General features: G+C 46.4%; 1 protein-coding gene across 5 annotated transcripts in view; it reads left to right on the forward strand.

Annotated features, from left to right (window-relative positions):
* Srgap3 (SLIT-ROBO Rho GTPase activating protein 3) overlaps positions 1–24,702 on the forward strand; it is a 238,146-nt gene that overhangs the window by 121,988 nt on the left and 91,456 nt on the right. For all 5 annotated transcript variants that reach the window (XR_007106241.1, XM_047534586.1, XM_047534587.1 and 2 more), the window contains exons 2-3: positions 369–561; positions 17,772–17,934. Coding sequence is in view for 4 of the 5 variants with exons in the window: in XM_047534586.1 (XP_047390542.1) it covers positions 369–561; positions 17,772–17,934 (356 nt within the window). In the remaining variant the exon portion in view is untranslated. The remainder of the gene's footprint in view (positions 1–368; positions 562–17,771; positions 17,935–24,702) is intronic.

Consider the following 24,702-nt stretch of genomic DNA (forward strand, 5'->3'; position numbering starts at 1 on the left):
CAGTAAGTTCACATCAGTAAGAACAGTGAATCCATCTACTAGATCATATGGAAGAAATAATCATTTAGCTGGTGGCATGTGGGTATGGTAAAAATTGTGGTAGCGGGCATGCGGTGACTCAGGTTTGGGAACACTGGGTTAGATTGAGTGGCCAAAATGGCAAGTGTCAAGTCTTTGCACTAATGCTCTGCCAAGCAAGGTCTGGGTTCAGACCAAGGTCCCAGAGCCTCTGGTGGTAGTGGGGGTGGGGTGCAAGGCGGGGACTGCTTAGATCGCAGTGCCTGCGCCAGCATTGCTGGGTCAGCTGGGTGGGTCCAGAGCCATTCCCGCCAGCAGCCTAACTAATGTTCAGCTCCTTGCTTCTGCAGAGATCCGTACGCAGCTGGTCGAGCAGTTCAAATGCCTGGAGCAGCAGTCAGAGTCGCGGCTACAGCTGCTTCAAGATCTCCAGGAGTTCTTCCGCAGGAAGGCTGAGATTGAGCTGGAGTACTCCCGTAGCCTGGAGAAGCTGGCTGAGCGGTTCTCCTCCAAAATCCGCAGTTCCCGGGAGCACCAGTTCAAGTGAGAAGTTGGCTGGGGGTGGGGAGACCCCAGGAGAGGGGAGGCCATGCTGGGCTGGGCTGGGCTAGTCGTTGGCGGCAAAGCATGCTGGGACTTGGAAGCAAAGGGCATCCAGTGAGGTGCTGGGTCTGCAGGTTACCTACACCTCCGAGCCTCAGTTGTCCTCATGCATAAAGTGAAAAACCAAAACAGTTCTTACCTGGGTTGCTGCAGAGAACGAGTAGCTCAAGGAAAGGTTATAAACAGTAAGCGCTCAATATTGCTTTTATTTTTACTATCCTATCAAGTTATAAACAGTAAGCACTCAATATTGCTTTTATTATTACTATCCTATCAAGTTATAAACAGTAAGTGCTCAATATTGCTTTTATTATTACTATCCTGTCACATTATAAGCAGTAAGCACTCAGTATTACTTTTATTATTACTATCCTATCAAGCCCAGGCATGGAGTAACTTCATTTCCACCCAGATGAGACCCCTGCCTCATTTCAGGATGGCCAGACCCTGTCTAGTTGTATTTTAACTGGGCACCAGCCAGCCCGCTTCTAAATTCCTCCAGCACAATGACCTTAAAATTTCTTCTTCTTGGAATGGGTTCTCAAAGCATTCCTCTTCCTTGCTCCCCTGGAGGACCAGGGTCCCTGGACTCTTTCCCTGCCTTATTTACTAATTTATGACACACAAACCCTTCCCAGTCATGATTTCTCACACACCAAGCTCTGAGTGTGCAGAGGCTCCGTCTGACTTGGTGGGCTGAGAACCCTGCAGCTACAATTCACAGTCCTGGCTGAGCTCACTCTGGATCATCCTCTCCTTGGCTCCCTGGGTTACAGAGACAGGGCAGTAGGGAGGGCTGGGGTCCCATCTCCTGTTTGCTCCTTCCTCTTGATTTGGAGTCAGCTCTCTCCCCATTCTAAGTGTGCACACTGGAGAGAGGGGGAGAGGTGGGACTGGGGGACATGTGGGGGTGGGAGGAGGTCCCTTGCTCCCTTGCATGGCCTGTAATGAGCTCGACCAGCCCCCCATGGGTTCATTAACAGAGCCAACAGACGGAACGAGCCCCAGCTGGCAGTCGGGCCAGGCGGGCTGCTTGTCACACTGTGAAAGTCTAATTAGGGTGTCTCCCAGGCCAGTGCAGCTGGGGCAGGCCCTCTGCACAATGCTAATGTGCTCATGCAGCCCCTGATGGCTTTTGGAGAGCCTCTAGATCATTTTGGACTCACCTTTGACTCCAGGGCATTGAGTGACCCCTGACTGCCTCTTGTTTGGAGATCAGGGCACAGAAGTTGTGCTGTGCCCTGGGTCCTTCATCCTGACCGCCCCGAGAAGCCTTGTCCTGCTGTCTACAGAGTCTTCATTTAAGAGTTTTCAGGCCAAGTAGCTTCTCAGTCTTGGGTGCAGGGTTTAGGACTTGTTTTATTCTCACTGCACTGGGCCCAGTTCTGGGCAGAAATGGGATGTTTGTGAATGACAGGAAGGGAGGGAGGAAGAAGGGAAGGAAGGAAAAGAAATGGAAGAAGGCAGGCAGGAAGGGAAGAAGAGAGGGAGGAGAAAGGAAGGAAGGAGAAGACAGAAAAGAAGGAAGAAGAGAAGGTGGAAAGGAGGGCTGAAGGAGGAAGGAGGAAGGGAAGGAAGGAATTTACTTGGTCTATACAGTTCCCGGGTGATTGGGTTCAGAGAGGAAATCTGTCTGTTCAGATCTCACAACAAATTAGAGGCAGAGACCCGGTCCCTTTCCTCTGAGTTCAGTGCACTTCTCTCTGCTCTGTGGGCCATGTCCCGTAGCTGATCTCTGTCCACCTGTGCAATGGGAAAAGGTACAGCTGCCAGGAGGGGCTGTGTTCAGGGTTCGACTCCCCTGGGCTGAGTTCTCTGTGATGCAGGAGTCGAAGAAAGGTTCCAGCGGTAACTCTGGGTCTCCCTGGGACAGGCTGAGTGTTGGAGAGCAATATCATCATGTGTCTTTTCTAACAGCACATACTTCTACTCTAACAACCCTGACACTTTTGTTTTTTTATAATCCTTGATAATAACCCAGGGAAGTAGTGAGGGAACCCATGGTTTTATCCCAAGCAAACTGTGAACCAGAAAAGCTGAGTGACTTCTTTGACCAGGGACCCAGAGTGAGTTGTTGGGCTTGAGAATCCAGGGTTCCTTAATTCTAGGTGGGCTTCTCTCTCCAGGAAGTCATGGGGTCCTTCATTTACTTAAAATGCATGTATTGAGGACCTCCTGCTTCCTGGGACTGTGCCCAGTGCTGACGACACTAAGATAAACAAAGCACAGTCTCCGCTCTTGCGTATTGAGTCAATAACATAGCTCAGGGATGCTGGATTTGGGCATGGTTGAGTCAGGCATCCAAGCTGCTGTGCCTTCGAACCCTCAGCCCTCAGCATTTAGATGTCACTTGCTCTGGAAATTTCCCCTGTCTGCCCACAATATTCTCATTCTTATTTACTTATTCACCTGTTATTTTCTGAGCATCTACTGCATTCCAGTCTTCAGATCTATAGCGGTGAACAAAATAATCTTGGTTCCTGCCAGGGTGGAATTTACATTTAGTGGAGGAGATAATTAAAGGATGAAATATAAAAAGCTAAATAAAAGAAAGATAAACTTTAATCAAATGATTGCCAACATACTATAAGGGAAGTGTTCTGGTTGTCTGTGTAATAGCAACATGCCCACATTGGTGTCTCTCCTAACTTAATGGATCAGGGATGTGGACAGGGCTTAGTGGGGGTGATTCTTCTGCTTTATGTGGCATTGACTGGGATTGCTCATTGATACTCACTTGGTGACTCATCTGTTCTCGAGGGTCCAAGATGGCTTTACTCACATGTCTGATGCTTTGATGGGTATAGCTAGAAGCCTGGGCTACCTTCTTCATGTGTCAGACTCCAGACACAGTAGCCCAGGACTGGGAGAGAGAAAGAGGGCAGCCATGGAACTCATAAAGGCTAGTCCTAGGACTGGCCCCCTGGATCCTGTTGGTCAGAGCAGTTTTAGCTCTAGCTCAGCTTCGTGGGAGGGGAGATGAAGCCCTCTTCTCATTGGAGGAGTGTTAAAGTGTTGCCAGCACTCTTTCTTCCTGCATACTGAGTAGTATGGTCATTGTTGCATTGAAGACTTCTGGAGGAAGTGGTGTTTCACTGAGACCTGGGAGATGAGAGGGAGCAGCTTTTGGGACAGTCTGAGGGGGAGGAAGCCCAGGTGACTAGAGCTAGCTGAGGGAGCCTGAGAAGTCCATGAGGCTTGCAGATAGTGGGTAGCATGATCCAGTTGGTATTTTTCTCTCTCCTGGATTGGAGGGGCTGAGGATGGAATGGAAGAGACTCCCAGGGTGTGGGTGCAGCTCCCTAGGCAAGAAGTAATCAGGGTCTGGGGGCAGAGCAGAGATGGCAAAGTGAACAGCGGTTGGGAAATCTTTCAGAGGTGGGAAGGAGGAAGGGAGAGGAATCAAGGGTATTGTCGTCTGCTGACTTGGGATGGAGAGAAGTTGGGGAGGAGAGTGAGGTGGAGTCACCAGCCTGAGTTGTCCCTTTCTGATTACTTGTCTCTCCCTTTGAATAGGCACTGCAAGCTTTTATGTGGCAGAGAGGGTGGCTGGTGAGCTGAATGGGGTCTCTAGCACCTAGTGCAAGTCTTGGCACATGTTGGCACTAAATGTTGAATGAACAAATGAAATTCAGGTGGTGATTAGAATTGCTGGGGATGTGTGTAGACTGTGTTTTTTTCCCACCTTAGGTTCTGAGTGAGGTCATTTGGGCAAAGTGTCACTCACTGAAGTGCCTGACACCTGGCACTGTGTTGCTGAGAGGACAGAGTAGACTTGACAGTGGTTTTCCTATCTAGGGAATGGGGACTAACAGAAGGCTAGAGCTGGTTCACAAAGCTTGGACAGTCGGGAGCTTGTCAGCAATGCAAAATCTTGGGCCTCGTGCCTCACCTGGGGTGAGACCCAGGAATCGGCATTAACAACCCTTCCTGGGGGTTCCAGTGTCCATTCACATTTTTCCCCTCTCAGTCTTGGGGCTTTAACCCAGTAGTACTCTGCCATTGAGTTATATCCCCAGCCCTTTTTTTTTTTTAATTTTGATATAGAATCACACTAAGTTAGTAAGTCTGAACTTATGGTCTTTCAGGCTCTTGAGTTGCTGGGGTTACAGGCTTGTACCACTGTGCCCTGCTGTCTATTCACTTTTAAGAGCCACGCAGAATGGTTTTCTGGATGATAAATGTTTTACAACTTGCTTTCAGGCTGTGCTGGCCTTCCCTCCTGCTCACCAGCATAAGATCCGCAGTCCACTGCTCTTTCCAGGTCAGGCCTAACTTAACCTTAGCTGCTTCTTTTGAGGGCCTGGAGCTGGAATGCCTTCCTGAGTGGGAACCTGGCACGGAGGGTGGCAATTAGTGTGCCTGAAAACCTGCCTCTTGAGTGGATGTCTGGCCCAAACAAGTTGGGTGGTGGCATGAACTAGAGTATTCCTGGGATTAAGACTTTTACTTCCTCCAGAGAAGTTTTTTCTAAGACACCAGTACTTTTTTTTAAAAGAAGTATTTTTAGTTGTAGATGGACACGATGCCTTTATTTTATTTATTTATTTGTATGTGGTGCTGAGGATGGAACCCAGTGCCCATGATGTGCTAGGCAAGTACTCTACCAGTGAGCTACACCCTCAGCCCAAAGTACCAGCACTTTGAGATGTATGCTAAAGAAAGACAGAGAAATAAGCCAAACCCAAAAAACCAAAGGCTGAATATTTTCTCTGATATGTGAAAGTTAATTCATAGTAACGGGGTGGGGGGGCTAGGGAAGAACAGATTTACTTTAGATTAGGTAGAGGGGAATGAAGGGAGTGAAGGGGGTAGGGGGAGGGAATGATAGTAGAATGAAACAGACATTATTACCTCATATACATGTATGACTGCATGACCCATGTGATCCTACAATATGTATGATCATAAAAATTACAGATTACACTCCATTTATGTATGATCTATCAAAATGTATAAATGCATTCTACTGTCATGTACAACAAATTAGAAAAAATTAAAAAAAAAAGAGAAAGGCAGAGAGGCAGAGAGCCAGAAGAGAAGGAAAGAAAGAGAATGAGAAAAAGAGTTCTGTGTTTGGGGACCACTGGCTATTCTTATCACCCTCTTAAAGGTTCCCAACATGCCTTAGCATATGAAAGACTGACAAGTTTTGCAGTAAATAAGCCTGTTGCCTTCTTTGTGAAGCTTTTGACCATGGAACTTTCTCTCCATAATATTTATTAGTATTTCACACTTTAGCACTCCTTGGGACCTAATTTACAAAACTCTGCTCCAGGCAAACACCAGTTTCCTCCCTTAGAACTGATGTTCCAATGCTCCAGGTAAACAGTGCTCCATATTTAGAGCCCCCTTGTATTCTGGTCTCTCCATTTTTGATGGTCCTCAACTTCCTGGGGATATACCTGATGACGATGCACTATCCAGAGGGCCTTAGTATTGCTCGCTGTCATTTGGACCACTGTGGTGGGTGGATGGGGGCTGGCATCAGAGCAATCTATTCAAATATGCTAAAAATGTTTGGGGGAAAGTCAGAATTTGAAAAGAGCTGGAGGTCCTTAGCTAGTTAAGGAGTAATATTCTATGCAAATGTTTTGGTCCAGGGAGTTTGGAGTATCTTTCAGACTCACAGAGCAGTTGAGAGAGGGGATTCCAGTGAGTAACTAAGTTCATTTCTAAGAAAACACTTTTTCTTGGGGATAAAGCTTTGTGGTTTTTTTCATAGATATAGCATTTCTCTGAAAAGACAGTATAATTTAGATTTAGCCTTCCAGATTATTCCCAGAGAAGCATTCTTGTAGTGTATAAATTGAGCCCATAAATGTGCAAAGGATTCAGGATTAAAAAGTTTGCTTAGAAGGAAGTGGGGATCAAGAAGGTCCTCAGATAGGACTAGTGTCTCTCTTGCTAATTGTTACTGTTACCATAACTAGAATACAGTAGGAAGTTTAATTTCTTACATATCCCTCATATCTTTGTTACCATGTGCTCTACCAGATGAATAACATGCATTGTCTCATTTGAACCTTCATGGTAAGCTGTGTGTTCTGGATGGCAGATACCATCTTTATCTCTCTAGTTGAAAATTTTGAGGTTTTGAGAAATTAAGTTATTTGCCCAAAAGGACACAGCTAGTACTGGTAAGTGGCACAATTAGAATTTTAATCTTTTTTCCGACTCTGGAATGTAAACTGGTTCTGGCTACATTGTATGATCTTGGGTCCATTTTGTCCCCACTCGGGTCTGCCTCAGTGATTCCTGACCCTAGTTAACCATCTGACCAGATTACATCCTCCTTGCTTGGGTTTCAGGGTTCCCTCCTCCTTACCTGGCCAATTCCTTCTCACCCCACAAAGGCCAGCTTAGGGCATGCCATCTCTGCAAAGCCCCTGTGGTGGATCTCAGGCCTACAGTCAGCTACTTCTCTAGCCCAGTTAGTTGTATGTCTCTTTCATGGGGCTCAGGTTGTGTTATCAGGGAGTGAGCTGTTGGTGCTTCATTCTGTTGGTACTTAAAGCAAAGGGCCATTTCTAGTCTCTCTCTCTCTCCTCCCCCTCTCCCCGTGTGTACAATTCTCTATGTATTTATCTCTCCCTGTGTGTGTGTGTGTATATATATATATATATATATATATATATATATATATATATACACAATTCTCTATGTATCTATCCTCCATCAACCTACCTACCTACCTAACTGTCATGCTCTACTCAGTTTTGAATGAATTGCTGCAAGGGCTTTTTTAAAAAAAAATATACAAAGGGAATAGATTTCTTTTATGTGACTGCAGGAAAGAAGTGAGACCCAAAGATGGAATTTTCAGAGAAGCAGGCTTGAAGTGGATCTTGATTCCGTGAGCCTGAGCTGTCTAGCCATGGAAAGGGCAGCCCAGGGAGGTGCTGAGTTCTCCATCCACAAGGGTGTGTACTCAAAAGCTAGGTATTTTAGGGGGGCATTTCTATAAGATGATGAATGGATGAACCCCACTAGTGTTCCTCAAAATAAGGAGGGATCACTGATGACCCATTGAATTATCTTTTCACGCCTTTTTCAGTCTTTTCAGTGACCTCAAGGAGAGATTCTCAGTTTGGTCCGACTGTGTTGTTAATGCTCTGGAATCTCTTAACAGAGGCAGACCTCCGGCTTCAGCACCCACCTAAGGTTGAATAATACTGTTTTGTTTCTCTTGAATTTATTTGTTCAGTTACCATTTATTTATGGCAAGTAATGCTTTAAAAAAAGCAATGAAGATTAGGGAAAGTCCTTTGTAAATAAATTTACTTAAATAGAGAAAGAAAAACATGATACTAAGCATGGTGGCATGCAGGAATAGCTCTAGTCCTGAAACCAGCGTAAGCTCACCCATAGGGCCCCTTCAGATCCTTCTGGAAAATGAACATCTTTCATCTCTACCTTCTCCATTAGCCATCCTCTGCCTTTTTTTTTTTTTTTTTTTTTTTTTTTTTTTTGTGGTGCTGGGGATTGAACCCAGGGCCTTGTGCTAGTGAGGCAAGCACTCTACCTACTGAGCTATATCCCCAGCCCCATCCTCTTCTTTTCATTGCTGGAAGAGATTGTAAGACAGGGGGCTCAGTCTAAAGTCTGGTCTTTGCTGTGGCTGCAGCCCCTTTTTCCTCTCCCAATTTCTTCATCTGACTTTCTCAACTCCTATCCTAGAATCCTCAAATACTATAATCAGCAAATTCCAAAATATGAATCAGGATGCAACCTACCCATGTATGTATATGTTTGATATACATATAAACATGAACATCATTTAATTTTTAAATTAAAAATGAAAAATAGATGTTGTAATAAGGGAGATTTTTAAATGAGCAGTAATAAGTAGGGATTCAGTTTTGACTCAGTTCCATAAATCCAATAAGATAATAATGACCTTCAAAGATTCTATAGGACCTCACACTTTTCAAATTCTGTCTCCAGACTTCAGCTGCTTAAATTCTCCCAAGCATCCTCGAGGTGTGGGGAGAGTCAGGGAAGATGACAACATTCCCACCTGACAGCCAAAAGACCTGAAGGCCAGGCAGGTGAGCCCTAACTTAGGCTTCACAGCTGACTGGCAAAAGAACTGGCCAGAGGAGTTGTGAGCGAGGGTCCCTTCCTCAACCCCATATGGTACACACCACATGAGGCACCATTTTGCAGGTGGATAAACCAAGGCAAAGAGGCTCTTAGAGAAGGAGATGATAGGGTTGCCTAGGGGCTGCTTACTGGGCCAGGGACTTTCATTCAGCAAGTCAAAGGTGATCTCAGAGGTGCTGCTGGACACCAGACCTAGTGTGTTATTACCATACTGAGTAGTCTGGAATGGGATCCCAAAGAAACCAGAGCAAGTGAATAAATCTGCCGCAAGGTGGAGAGTGAGTCACAGAAACATTTGCTGTGGGCCTCGACATTCACATAAGAGTTTGCAGTAGGAGAAGGTAACAATGAAGAGTGAAAACCAATTTGTTGAAACCCTACTGTGGATGTATGTGTGTCTATATCCATGATTCATTTGATTTTCCCACCAACCTAGTGAGGTTCTGGAAGTAGTAATAAGAAGTATTATTATTTGTTGGTTTTGATACTCAAAGCATCATGTGAATTGCCTCATCTTAATCCTCAAAACACCCCTCTGAGGCAATTGTTACCCAATTTTATAGATAAACTAAGAAAAGGTTTAACTAACTTCCCAAGTTCACTTCATCAGTAATGGACAGAATAGGCACTTGAACCCCAAGGGGCCTCTGACTCCATAGCATCCCATGTGGGTAAACAGAGCCCACCTTAGCCAGGTAACCCAATGAAGGAATTAGTCCACTTCAGAATGACTCTGTCTGAGTGTTACCAAATAGCAGTGGAGCCACTCACTCCCCTCAGAGGGGAGCTGGCAGGGGTGGGGAGTCACAAGAAGCTTGGGCATGTGTTGAAATATCACACGGAACCCTACTAAGATGTACAATTAGCACATGTTCATCAAGAATAAAATAAGTTAAGAGAAAGAAATAGATAAGGAAATCGTATTATTGCCTTAGCTTTAACTCCTTTCTGGAGATGACTTCTGTGAACTGAGAAGGGATGAGGAGAGGGCTTGGTGGCTGATGGGATAAGCCCCGAGTGTCAGCCACAGAGGCAGATTAAATACTTCGCACCTATAGTTCATTAGCTCCTCTCTTGGGCACCAGAAAGCTGTCTGAGGTATTCAGTGAATTCTCCTTGGGCCTTCCTGATCCACTTGGCCTGACAGCCTGTGAAGGACTGAATTGTGTCCCCTCAAAATTCATACGTTGAAGTTCTAAACCTCAGTACCTCAGATTGTGACCTTATTTGTAACTAGGGTCCTCACAGAGGTCCTCAAGTAAAAATACAGTCATAGGGGTGGGCCCTAGTCAGACATGATGGCCTTAGGCCAAAGGGAACTTGGGACCCACAGAGGACACCTGGGAGGAACCTGTGTAAGGAAGAGGGCAGAGACCAGCATGATGCTTCTCTACACAGAGAAATGCCGAGGTGTTCCAGCAAACCGCAGGAGCCAGGACAGAGGCTGGAGGAGACCCTCCCACACAGCCTTCAGAAGGAGCCAAGCTTGCGGGCCCCTTGATCCTAGACTTCTGGCCTCCAGAACTGAGAGACAACAGCCTTCCGGGGTTGGAGCCGCCCAGTTTGTGGTCTTGTCAGTACAGTGCTGGGAAACTTGTGTACCCGGTGCTGCTTCTCTGACCTTGTCTTGACCCCTTACCGAGTCCCTGTCTGCCCTCTGGCCACGCCCACCTCTTCTCCGTTCTAGAAGATGTCCATGCACATGGGGCCGGCGCACTTCCTGCTAGAGTACTCTGTCTGATTCCTGTGCTGTCCTTCAGGTCCTAGCTTAGGGATGCTTTTTACCTAGTGAAGGAACATTTTACGAGAGCAGATTGTGTATACTCAGCCCTGTCTGGCCACAGAGAAACAGAGATGAGCTAGAGAGGGGACAGAGACCAGGATCAAAGGAAAACACAAGACAGACGTCAGGTGTGACAGTGCTGTAGTAACAATCAAACGGAACTGTGATAGCTGGGGAGCTGCTGGGGGGCCGGGAGGGACTCGAGGAGGAGAGACACCTCAGCTACTGACAATGACAAGAACCAGCATGGCCCACTGACACCCACCTCTGCCTTCCCCAGGTAAGGTCACCTCCATCGCGTTCCAGTCTCTCCAGGTTTATGGCCCTTCTCAGCATTACCCTTGTCTTATCTATTTATGTGACTATTTGACTGTTATATGAGACCCTTACTAGACCAGAAGCTCCAGAAAGGGGATGTGGCTCCTTTCACTTACCATTGCCAGGCACAGAGAGGCACTGGGTTACTATTGGCTGAATTAATGATTTACACTATAAGAAAATGTCATGAATTCCAAATCCTGCTTGGGGCCGCTTAGGTAGCAAGAGGTTAACCACACCTTTCTGACCCTGAACATATTTGAGGTTGCATTTTTCAAAAGCAAGTTTGCTAGCAGCTGCCCGAGCAAGCCCCATAGAAGGTCTTGAGAACATCCTGGAAGGGAGCAAGAAGCCAGCAGCAGGGACCTGACTCCTGGGGCTGGTATCAGCTATAGGATGACCTCCCTCCCGGAGGGACCAGGATCCCAGGGGAGTGGATTTGGATTCATCGGCAATGTGGGGCTCTGCAGCCTTAGAAATGGGTTCTGTTCACTGAGCGGAATTTTCCGGCCCCCAGCCGAGAAGCTGGAGAGACTGGCTCACTGCTAATTTCATTTTCCTAATTCACCAGCTTGGCAAGGCCCAACCTCTCCAGCTTCAGTCTCTTGGAACCTCATACCCACCTCCCTTAGCCAAAGAAAGAAGGAAAGCTGTGACTCACCAGAAATGTTCATTGCTATTTTCTGTCCATAAAAAAAGAAAATATATACATATGCGAAAGTTCCAACACTATGTCTTAGCTCAGCAGCTTCTGCCTGCTGCGGAGATGCTTGGAGGCAAGATTAGAAAAGCAGAAAGGTCGCTCAAATGCGCCTTCGATGAGAGAGTGCCGCCTGGGTTTATTTTGACATCTTCCCAAAGCGAGCCTGCAGAGCAGGCAAAAATAACTGCCAGAGTGAGAGCCAAAGGACTCCACTTCCAACAGGAGCAAGTGGGCCCTGAAAAGGGAAGGGCCAGGGTTCAAAGTTCCAGAGGGCTGGTGTCTGACTTTGCGGGATGTGGCCTAGATGCCTCTCCCTGTGGTCCCAGGATAACCCAGATGACTTAGAGAGGGCTCTGCACATTAGATCCTGCGGAGACCCCCAGCCCCACTCACCTCCTCTCCTTCCTCTGTCCACCTCGATTGCTGTGCTCCTTTTATACAGGCCTTTCTTCAGTTCCTTAAGTGCACCGAACTCCCTGTCCAAGGAGTTCCCATTCTGTTCCTTCTGCCTGGAAACTTCTCCCCTTCCACCTTTCCCTGGCTCCCTCCAACTCTTCCTTTAAAGCCCAGTGTAATGACCCCTTCCTCAGGGATGCTCCACTGACCTCCAAAGTCAGCCAGGTCCCTTCGTTCTAGGCTCCCATGGCACAGTACTCCCATCCTCTCTAGCGCCTTCTGCTGATCTCATTCTGCACACGTCTGTGGGAGGCCTCGAGGGATGGCTGTCTCACCCATCATGCTGCTGGCTCTGTGGAGGCAGAACCGCCTGTTTTGCTCACGATTGTGTCCTGAGTCTGGCTCTTACAGAGCGGTCAACACCAATGTGTTGAACGGACGAGTCCCTGAAGAATGGCCGCTGAGCTCTTTTTTGGTATTTAACTCTATGGCTTGAGTAGCCATGCCACAGGCTGACCTGCGTGAAGTCACACAGCTAGGATGGCTACACAGGTGAACACCCACCCCCAGGCCAGGTGTCTTTCTGTGTCAACATGCTGTGACCCCTCCTTGGCCCAGCGAGGTGGTGAGTCCCTGGAACCATGGGGCCAAGGCCATGATGCCAACTTTCTGCAGAGAGGCTGGCTCCAACCCCGACCCTGGCTGTGGACGGCTCACCCCACCCTTTTAGTCTACACATGAACCACTCCACGCAGGTGAGGGGGGCCAAGACTGGGCAAAGGTGAGGAGAGCAGAGCCAGCAATCTCCTGGGCTGAGATGGACCCAGAGAATGGACCTGCTGATTCAATGACGGGTGAGGAACAGCATCTTTGCAGAGGACAGGCGGGCTCATCTTCACCTCCTAGCCCTCTTCCAGGTCACCAGGAGGGGAGCAGCCATAGTAGCCTGACCCTATTTCCTCCCTGTAGCTGCTGCTTTGCCAGGCTTCCTGGGGATCTGCCTTGTCCCCCATGTGGTTGTGTCCTTTGTAAAGTGTCCTTTGTCATTCTGTGGTTTCGCAAATCACCCAAGTACTTGCAGTCAGCTTCCACATTGGTCTCTCTAGCCCAGAGGCCTCCATCTGGATGCCCTATAGCCCTTTAGACTTGTCACATTCAATTTGAACTCATCACTTCTCTCCCTGCCTCACCTCTGACCTGCTTCTTGTCCCAACAAAGGCCACCTCTGCTCCCCCACCAGGTTCAAACCAGAAATCTGGGGGGTCATCTTGGACATCATTTTCTCCCACTTAGTTACCACCCCAACCCCACCAACCAGTCTCCCAAGTCCAGTCAGATTACTACCTAAGTACTTATCCCTCCCCTTCTGTCTTGGGCACCTCCATGCCACCCACTCTGCACAACACTGCAGTGGAGGTTTGCAAATGCGGTTTTACCCTTTCATCCCCCAGCTCTAACTCCTCAGTGACCTCCAGACCTCAGGATGAAGCTCCAACTCTGTAATGGGACTTAGAGGCCCTTGGACTTGGGACCTCCACCTAATTCTCCAACCTCATTTGTCACCCTCAACCCCATTCTAGAACACCACAGGTAGATCTCCTCAGCTGCATTCAGCTCAGCAACATGCCCACCTGCTTCTTCCTGGGCCTTTGATGGTTGTATTTCTCTATCTAGAAAGCTCCTCCCTGGGAAACTCCGACCCATCCTTTTACTTCTTAGTCTAGAAAGTGCTTCCTCCAGGAAGCCATTCATGACGACGTCACCACAAGATCTGGGGGAGTTGGCTCTCTGCTCCATTGTCCCCTTCCCATGACAGTTTTCTCTTTCCCTGGATTTCTTTCCTACTCAGGTGGAAGGCCTGGGGGGACTGCAGCACCCATTTGTACCCAACATTTAACGCACGCACACACACACACACACACACACACACACACACTATATTCTTCCTCTGATGAACCAAGACCTTTCGTCAGCTCTCTTCAACATGACAAGTCTTTAGTTGCTCCTCCTACAGTTCAGTCTTGGCCTGCACTGTCTCCGGGCCCACAGTTTCTGATAAGAAAAACTCTGTCCTTTCTGCCTTTCTTCTTATGTTACTCTGGCTGGGTGACCTAATTAACGGTCCTCAAACTGTCCCAGTACTACAAGCCTCTTCAAGATCACTTGTCTTTTTCCTTCCCTCTGAAATCCACCTTCTGGCTGTGACTTCCATGAATTTTGCACATTTAATTCCCTGATGCTGTTCAGTTCCTGCATTCCAAGTTGAGCTAAGCCCCTAGAGCATTTTAGGTAACAGCTCAATTATCTCATCTCTCCTTTAATCTTTCCATTTCCATCACCACCTCAGAAACTGTAAGAAATGGGATAGACAAAAGTATGTTCTGCTCAAACCTACTCCTACTTTTCTCCTTGCAGATCTTATCTCAGTTCATGTCATCAGCATCCACCCAGTCACGTGAGATGCAAACCTCAGAATCACATCCGTTCCAGGAAGACTCCAAGATAATCTGTTCTTTTGTTGAAAAGTCTCACCAGCATTCAGTGGCCACAGTGCCACCACTCAGGCCTTGTCACATCTCTCAATCTGAACTAAGATTCTCTCCCGACAGGTCCTCCTGCCTCCAGTCCCACATTTATACCCATGCTCACCCACTCGCCTACCCATCCACCCGCCTATCCACCCCATCTGCCCATCTGTCCATCCACCCACTCATCCATCCATCCTCCAGTCTGCCTGCATTAGATTCTTCTAAAGAGTGTTTAAAAAATATCAATACCAAGCGCTACCACCAGAGAGTCTTGCTTAATTGGTTTTGGTGTTTGGAAAAGCTCCCCAAATGATTTGGTGTATAGAAAAGGTTTAGAACTACATGGCCCAGGAGAGAAAGTCCCCTCTTTTCAGCTGGTATCCCATGCCCCCTATAATCAGGCCCTTACCCAACCTCATGTCCAACAATCTTTCACTAGCATACTCAGAATTCCAGCTCTCCTGAGACATTTCACCATATTTGTATCCACAGTTCCTTCTACCTGCAATCCCATGCTCTCTCTGTCTTAGTGACTTGGAAAACTCCTACCCATCCTTCAAGACACAGCACAAATGTGACCTTTTCTCAAGGGTCTCTCTTCCATAGCATCTACTATGTGGTATCCCTGTTGCTAGGCATTGAATGTAGTGACTACAAGAGAAACAGTTCCTATCCTTAAAGATCTCCCAGCAAGGTAATGAGTGTGGGGGGGTAGAAATGAAAGGTTGAATGTATTAGTCAGTTTTCTATCACTGTAACAAATATCTGAGATAATCAGCTTATAAAGGTAAAAAGGTTTTGGACTGGGGTTGCAGCTCAGTGTTAGAGCACTTGCCTAGCATGTGTGAGGCACTGGGTTTGATTCTCAGCACCACATATAAAAAATAAAATAAAGGTCCATCGACAACTTAAAAAAAAAAGATAAAAGATTTATTTTGGTTCACAGTTTTGGAGGTTCCAGTCCATGATTAGATGGATCATTGCTTGTAGGCCTCTTGTAGGGGCAGCATATCATGGCAGGAGTATATGGTGTAGCAAAGCTGCTCAGCTCATAGCCAGGAAGCAGAAAAGAGGGAAAGGAAGGGACAGGGTCCCAGCACAGCCCCACTAGGCCCCACCTCTTAAAGTTTCCACTAGCACCACAGTGGGATTCAAGTCTTTAACACATGGACCTCCGGGGGATACTTAAGATCCAAAATTTAGCCCAGAAGTTCTCAAAATTTGTGCATACATCAGAGTCACCTGAAGGGATGGTTAACTCCAGATGCTGGGCCCACCTGGCCTGTGCCCAGCGGTTCTGATTAAGTGTCTATGGTGGCTCTGATGACTTCTATTTCCAACAAGTTCCCAAGTGATACCAATGCTGCTAGTCCAGGGGCCACACTTTGGGTGGTCTGGGAGCACTCGAGGGAGGAGTCGTTCAAGCTGAACCTACAGGAGGAGAAGGAGGTGGCTGTGAGAGGAGCAGGGGCAGGCACATCCCAGGTGGCAGGACAGTGCGTGTGAAAGTCCAGGTGGGAAAGTACCTGGCGTGAACACAAAAGGGCCTCCACACCTGGTGTATAGAGGAGCACGGTGGCTCCTGCGACTTCTCCAGCAGAACCGAGGCTCTGTGTGCATCTCTGTTAAAGTCCCCTCTCGCCTGCTCGCTAGTTCTTTTCTTCTGCCTTAGCCTCTTCATGGTGAGCCCCTCCAAAGCGGGGTCTACATCACACTCACCTTTGGGTGCCCGCAGCCCACCCAGGATCTGCCATGGAGTAAATGCACAGGGATCCTGGCTGGGGTCCAATTTTAGTGTTCTGGCTCTTTTTTTTCCTAGACTGTAAGGAGAAATCTGTTTCTCTTTTCTATAGCGGTGTGTCTTAAATGTTTTATCTTCTTCCTTTTTCCTTAGATAGTTCCTGCATATCCATCCTTCATCTAAACTGAATTTTCTTCCCCTGAATTCCCGTTGCCTAGAAAAAGTCTTTGCCCATTTGGTGACAGAAAGAAAAAAACCCTTGAAATCATCCTCATTTACCTTAGGAGTTGTGGGGACAGGGAGGGGGATAGCATCCCAGAGACCCAGAGGGCTCTATCCCGTAGCACTTCCACTTGGCTTTGGGACAGAGAATGCAGTCACCCTGGGAGTCAGCAGAATTCTCTTCCTTGAAAATGCTGATTGTGGAGTCTGCATTTCCTGTGAGCAGAACCTTGGCCAGCTCCTGGGGCGGGCGGCTGGCATTTGAGATAGCAGGGGAACCAGGCAGGCCTGGGGAACTCTGGAGCTGATCACCCTTAGGCCACACTCATATCCTGCCTTTCCAACATCTCTTTCCACACTGGAAATCAGAGTAAGAGAAAGACTCTGGGTTGGAGGGCAAGAACTTTAAGCACAGATACCCCCATGGCCAGGTGGGAACATTGGATTGGCTTGGGTTTGGGTTTGTAATTGCTCTTCCCTCTGCTATCCCAGGGAGAACAGGGGTGTCTTTCTTAAGGTATAGACACAAGACACAAGTTTGGGAAGCAAAGGTATATAGATTGGTGGCTCTCAGACTTGAGCATACATCAGTATCCCCTGTGGGGCTTGTAAATGGCAGGCCCAACCCCAGCGTTTCTGATTCAGCAAGCTTGGAGTGAGTCTGCAGAATGTGTTTTTCCAGTAACTTCCCATTGCTGTGCCAGTGCTGCTGATCTGGGGAGTGTTTTGACACCCCCTGTTTTAGCATAATATCCAGCTACAGTGCTAAGAATCTATCAGTCTCCACAGGACAAAATCTTATTTGTCCTGTATATAATTGTATTTTTCTTAAGTCCTCCTCCCAGATACAAAACTGGAATCCTCCAGGCCTCTCCCACCAGCTCCATCAAGGGGCAAAGGCTCCTGTTTACAAGAAGCCGAGAGATCCCTGGAGAAGGACAAAGGTTAAGAGCCTGTGGGGTCCCAGGGGTTGGGGGAGGAAGAAATGGGGAGAGTAAGTGTCTACTTTTTGTTCTTTCCGCTGTATAGTTCTAGAAATCATACAAGTATTTCAAATACAATTGGGTTAGCATTTCTTAGCCCCAGGGGAGCAGGCTTCCTCCTAGAAGATGGAGGCACAAAAACAGGCACCATTCAAGGGGGAAGTGGACAGCATGTGACTTAGTCAAAGACCTGGATTCTGGCTCATGAAGAATCATCTCAACTCTCATAGCCTCTGTTTCTCCATCTGTAAAATGTGTAATAATGAAATTGATCTTGAAGGGGTACCCCAGGGACCAAAAGGGCCAAGGTGGGTGTTGATGTTAAACAGTGTTCCCGTAAAGCCAACCTGAGCTGTCTTGGTTTCTACAGGAAGGACCAATACCTCCTCTCACCTGTGAACTGTTGGTATCTGGTCCTACATCAGACCCGGCGGGAGAGCCGAGACCATGCCACCCTCAATGACATCTTCATGAACAATGTCATCGTTCGCCTTTCCCAGATCAGCGAGGATGTTATCAGACTTTTCAAAAAGGTGGGCAAGTGGGCTTCCCTCCCAGCCCCAGCTCTCGTGCCAGGCTGGCTATGGAAACACTATGCCCCAGGCTAGGATGCAGTTTAGGGACAAGGGACTGGGGGTGGAGGTGGCAGCTGTGTTGAAGGGTTTAAGGGGCCAAGAGCTTGACTGGATACTCCAGCTCTGGGTGTGTCTTTGAAAACTGTGTGCTCTTGGGCACTTTAACAATCTCCATCATAAGAATCCAAACCTTTGCCTGCCTAGGTAAGTAGATTATGTGCATTGTGCAGGATTTGGCAAAGGGCAGATGGGCACACACACAAAAATGAAAATCACTGGAAATGTTACCACTGGGAGATAATCATTTTGATGTTCTAGAATTTTCCTTATAAGTACATATGCAAATGTATTTTCTAGGAGTGCTCATAATGTATTTTCTAGTGTACATATGCATTTTCCCCAAATTAGATCATACTGTATGTGTGATATTACTACCTGCTTATGTCACCTAACAAATAATGTAACATTGTATTCCTAAATTTCCCCATGTCAAAAAATAAGTCTCTCTAATTTTTGTTGGGGGGGCAGTACTGGGGATGGAACCCAAAGCCTTGCACTTGCTAAACAAGTACCCGCCACTGAATTACATCCCCAGCTCTATAACTTTTTTTTTTTTTTCTTTTTTGAGATGGAGGTCTTGCTCTGTTGCTCAGCCTGGTCCTGAACCCCTGGGCTGAAATCATTCTCCTGCCTCAGTCTTCCAAGTAACTAGAACCACAGGTGTGCCACCTCATCTGGCTATGATAACATTTTGAATGATTACCTATATTTCACTACATAGTACATAGATGTATCCTAGTTTATTTGCCTGATTTCTTGGCGTTGAGCACTTATGTAATTTCCTTTATCACACTTTTATAAATAACGCTGCTGTGAGCTGCCTTGTCACATCCACTAGTACTTTCTTAGGCTCTGTCTCTACAATGGAAATTTTAGGATCAAAAGTTGTTTGTCTTCAAGGCCTCTGATGGAGCACCCTATGGCTTTGGCAAGGCTTTGCCCATAGAATCATCCAGTTACCAAGGATGGAGGGAGCTGTCAGTTTTATATGCCCTACCGTCTCTGTATCCTAGCTCCTTGTTCAGCGTCTGGCACACTTGAGTGTGTAGAATGGAACTCACTCCTCTGAACCTCACTCTGCTCATCTGCGAAATGGGCACTTCGTTTGGCTTTTGTGAGCCTCATCCTCTTTGTCTATCCAGTGGTGTTAAAAATCAGTGCTTCTGGGTTGGGGTTGGGGCTTGATGGTAGAGCTCTTGCCTAGCACGTGTGAGGCACAGGGTTTGATCCTCAGCACCACATAAAAATAAATAAATAAAATAAAGGTATTGTGCCCATCTGCAACTAAAAATCTTTTTAAAAAATCAGTGCTTCTGGGCTGGGTTGTGGCTCAGTGGTAGAGCTCTTGCCTAGCATGTATGAGGCACTGGGTTCGATTCTCAGCACCACATATAAATGAATAAAAATAAAGGTCCATTGACAACTAAAAAATATTTTTAAAAAAAATCAGTGCTTCTTAGGGGCACTGTGTAGGTTGACCTACAACAAATGGTGCCTATGGAGGACAGGGGCATTGTTGTAATGGTTTAGGGTGTGTCTATGTGTCCAGGTTTCTTATATTCTTAGATTCATACTTCTGATTGTATCTTTTATTAGCTGTATGTCTTAGGGCTTGTTACTCTAATTCTCTGTGCCTCAGTTTCCTCATTTGTGAAATTGGGATAGAAATACCCCAGAGCTGCTGCATGGGGGTGGGGCATCAAGTGCAGCGAAGAGAGTGGCACCTGGTAAAAACTAGCTATAATTATATGAACACAAGTGACAGTCTTTTTTAAGATAATCTAGCTCATCTCTTCTTGCCAGGTGCCAATTTCAGGGATTTGTTGACCTGGGATTGCTGGAAGCACAGGGAAGAGGATGAGATGATTTAAAATATAATCATCTCTCCATGGTCTGTATTTGCATTGTCCGCTTTGAGGATTACTTCTATAGCAAAATTGCAGTTGCAGGCTAATTTCCTCCTGCCACACAGTGTGCTTCTGGTCTCCCCTGGGGCTGTGTTTATGAAATGTAGTCTAAGTTTAATATTTACGTAAGCAAACATAATTAGGAAGGTAAATACAGTGAAAAAAAAAAAATCCCACAGTGCTTTGCACAACTCCACCGAAGTGACATGGACATCTGCCAGTTTGGACTCCTGGTCCCGTTAGGAGCTCCCTCCCGCTGCTGCTGTCACAGCTTTGTCCCTGAGTGGGAGTGACTCACAGAGAAAGGGTCATCAGGGCCTTCAGGAAATGAAGGCTCTTTTTCCTGAGCTGAGCCCTAGGACAAGTGAGATAAATCTTTTCAGTTCTCATTTAGGCTGACAAGAGCCTGACTGGTAATGGAGGTTAACAGGGTGGAAAATAATAAAAAAAAAAAAAAATGTCTACAGCTGAGCTTCTGGGTGCCTTGTTACCCAGGCCTATGCCTGTAGAACAAAGGAAAGACCCAGCCACTGTAGGTGGGAAAGCTGGAACCAGAGCCTGGCTAACAGATTGAGCACAGTGCAGCCCTTTTGTGTGGCTTCAGTTATATATAACCTGGGAACTGAGGCCCATATACTTTATTTACCCAGGGTTCCTCGGAACCTCCAAGGAGGCCTGGCTCTGGTCAGATTGGGGAAGGGGATCCACATTCACCCCATCTTACAGGTGAGGAGGGAAAGCTTTGGGCATCTTCAAGGAGAACCCAGACATTGTGGCTTTTGGCCCCTCTTATCCATGTGGCTGAGCTTTTGGAGTGTCTCTCAGGGCTGCCTTTTACTCACTACCAGCGGGCAAGTCTCTCCGAGCCTGTTTCTCACCGAGGAAACAGAAATGAAGATGTAGGATCTGCCTGACTTAACTGCCTACCTCTCTGTGATTCTCTACTTGCTCTGATGAATAGAGGCGGCTCTTCACATTCTAGAAGCTCATGCTCCTAGAGCTGTTTCAAATGGGAGATGTGGGTCAGCCACAGCAAAATGAAACTGCACCAGATCGTAGAGGCCATACAGAATGATCAGGACTCTTATGGTTGCAGACAAGAGAAATCCAGCTCAACCTGCTCTCAGGAGAAAAGAGAACTTGCCAGCTCTTAGGGGATGAGATTCAGGGTTGGGGGCTTCTGGAAAACACAGGGTGTTATCAGAACTCAGTCGGCAACTGTGCTCCAATTTCCTATTTTCATTTTTTGAGAGCAGAGGGACTTTTTCAAGCTAATCCATCCCCATGACCAAATGACCCCTTGCAGTTCCAGTCTTTCATCCTACCTACTTCAAGTTCCTTTTCCCAGAATTAGGTTTTGGGGCTCTGATTGACCCAGCACCATTATGTGAGTGTTTGTGAAGGCATACCTGCAGCCAGAGAGAGGCAATGCACTTGGGAAAGATGACTACCCTCGGCCAGAGGTACACTCAACTCCACTGACCCATGAGACTGAGAACGGGTGAGGGGTCTCCAGGAAAAAGAGGGGGTGCCCTTATAAGAAGAAGGGAGAGGTGAAACAATTGACATCCAAAAGGCTGTCTGTTCCAGGTTTTTTATCATCTTCTGTTAGATGTCCCTGAACAAATGGTGCTCATTACTTCTCAGGATGGCTGATTTCATTTGGGGACAACTGTGATCAATAGAAACTGCTCCCAATGTTGAAAGAAAATTTTATGGTGTTTCTTTCTCCTAATTTTTAATTTCTTATTTATTTTTGTGTGTTCTTTTTAGATATACATGACAGTGGACCTATTATACATACATGGAGTATAACTTATTCTAATCTGTATCCCATTCTTGTGACTGTACATGATGTGGGATTTTACTGGTCGTGTATTCATATGTGAACATAGGAAAGTTGTGTCTGATTCATTCTTATCCCCCAAACTTCCCTCATTCCCCTTTGCCCAATCCAGTGGACTTTTATTTTTCCTTCCCCCACCCTTATTATGTGTTAGCATCCACATATCAGAAGAAGATTTAACCTTTGTTTTTTGGGACTGGCTTATTTTACTTAGCATGATATTTTCCAGTTCCATCCATTTACCATCAAATGCCATAATTTCATTCTTCTTTATGGCCGAGCAATATGCCATTGTGTATATATACCATATTTTCTTTATCCACTCATCTGTTGAAGGGCACCTAGGTTGGTTTCATAGCTTAGCTATTGTGGATTGAGCTGCTATAAACATTGATGTGGCTATGTCACTATAGTATGCTGATTTTAAGTCCTTTGGGTAAAAACTAAGGAGTGGAATAATTGGGTCAAATGGTTCCATTCCAAATTTTCTCACAGGTTCTGCTCATACCCTTGAGGGTCACATGGACCAACCCACATTGAAATCTATCAGTTACTTAAAGATGGAAATCATGGCCACCCACCCAGGTCTTTCTTGCTTGTGAACAAACAGGGCAAACGTTCCAGGTTCCTTACATACACCTTCTCCACCTGCTGGGTCTTCTCTGATGTGTGCAAGTTAATATTCAGAAGCAATCACAGTTCTCCAGGAAGGGCTGACCAGTTGAGAATGGAACAGGGCTGCCTAGACAATTCATTTCTAATAATGAGACCTAAGAAGATGTTCGTCTTTTGTTTTTTTTCCTTGCTGTGTTGCCCTGGCTGGCCTCCAACTCCTGGGCTTGAGCCATCCTCCCGCCTCATTCTCCCAAGTAGCTGAAACTATAAGTGTGCACCAACTGACATTTGCCTTTTTGATGATAGTTTTATTTCATGATTGACACTGAAGTCTCAGTCACCTAAAACCTTCAGGTATTTTTGTACCAATTATTTTTTTAATGTTGCTAAGAATCCTATGTTTTTTAAAAAATATTTGTTATTTAAAAACTTTCTTATGTTCTAATCAAATGGGATTGATATCCTTGTTTCAGCAATACTTAAGCAGTCAGAGGATAACTGTTCCAAGTGGCTCTAATTCCTTCTCTGGGATCAAAACTATTTTGTGGGGCTGTGGTTGTGGCTCAGTGGTAGAGCACTTGCCTAGCACATGTGAAGCAGTCCTCAGCACCACATAAAAATTAATAAATAAAATAAAGGTATCATGTCCATCTACAACTAAAAAATATTTTAAAAAACTGTTTGTAACTTTTCCATGTCTGTGTCACCTTCTTCTACAGGTCAGTTCTTTGGCCTTGTGGTTTGAATCCTCTCTGTCTTCTTAGAGGACAGGTAGAAAGTGTGGTGGAGAGTTGAGAATGACTTTACAGTGGAGGTGACTGTGGAGTTGGGCACTGAAGGATGAATAGGAGTCTGCCAAGTGGGAAAAAGAGTTTGGGAGTTTAGGGTCCTAGAGAAAGGCAAGAGCACAGTACAACTAATTATAACAACAAAAAAATTAATTAATAAAAAAAAATAAAACCAGGGTTTTTTGGTGTCTCTGACAACATCAGAAACTCTGGCAATACCACAGCCACATGGGCTGATACTAGTCAGTCATTAGCTGGAGCCAAGTAGCTGCCATTTCCATCAAGCTGGGCATGCTCTCTCCACTGCCCACCTTCCCTGCTGTCACCTCGTGTCCTATACCTATTTGGCTCCTTTGTTTTACCTCTCCAGCCCTTTATGCGTTTAAGTTTATGGCCTCATCTCTAAACATTATCAGTGGGTCTTATACTTCTAGCATGCATTAGAATCCCTGGAGGGCTTGTTAAATGCAGATTGCTGGGCTCCACCCGCATGGTTTCTGATTCAGTAGGTCGGGGGGTCGAGGCCTGAGAATCTGCATTTCTAGCAAATTCCCTGGAGATGCTGATGCTGTCTGTTGGGGGCCACACACAGAGAATGGCTTATCTAGTCCAACCGCCTTATTTTTACAGATGAGGAAACCAAGGCTCACACCCGGTGAGTGCAGAGTCTAGCCCCAACCCAGCTTTTTGACTCCAGGCACAGTACTGAATCCACCGCCCCATGTGGTCCAGCAGCTGGGAGTTTCCACGGGCACCTCACTTGCCCTTCCTTCCCACCCCTCACCATTTCTGAGACTGGGCATTGACGCCCGTTCCATTTCCAGCCTCATTCTGTTTTCTTCAGAATCCCTAACAATAGCCATCCATTACTCTATGCTCTGATGCCTGCAGAATTTAATTACTTGCCCTGGCCGTGATGTGAATTTGATTGTTGAAAGCCATGGTGTTCCAGCGAAGCGCTAATGAGGAAAGATTCTTAGCAGAGAAGAGAGGGCATTCGGGGGGTTTGTGTTTGAAAGCAGCCATTCAGATTGTGGCAACAAGGACTTGGTCTTGAGTGAGTTTTCTCGTTCCCGCCTCAAAGATGTCCATTGCATTTCATAAATAAATCAGGGCTTTTGTGTCCAATAATTGCCTTGCTTTGTAACAGAGATCAAAAGCACCCTTGGCCTTGGATTCAAAGCCAAGTTTATTTTTCACTTTTTTGCTTGTAGGAACTGGTGAGGGTTTGCAAGCTGGAGGGTCTAGCTATGAGGCCTGCAGCAGGGTGTGGGGAGAGAAGCAAGTGGGCAAACTGCCCAGGGATGAGAAACCTCCAGTCCATCTCCGCTGTCTCCTAGGGAGATAAGCCAGCTAAGCTGGGCTTCAGCAGAATTCCCAGCTCATTCAACAAACATATTGGTGCTAGCACGACAGTAGATAAACAGTTATAGCAAACAAAGAATTAACGAGTGCTTACTATGTGCCAGGCCCTGGGCTAATAAGCATTTCGTACACATTTAATTCTTCA

The sequence above is a fragment of the Sciurus carolinensis genome, chromosome 19 (assembly GCF_902686445.1).
Source record: "Sciurus carolinensis chromosome 19, mSciCar1.2, whole genome shotgun sequence".
NCBI lineage: Eukaryota > Metazoa > Chordata > Mammalia > Rodentia > Sciuridae > Sciurus > Sciurus carolinensis.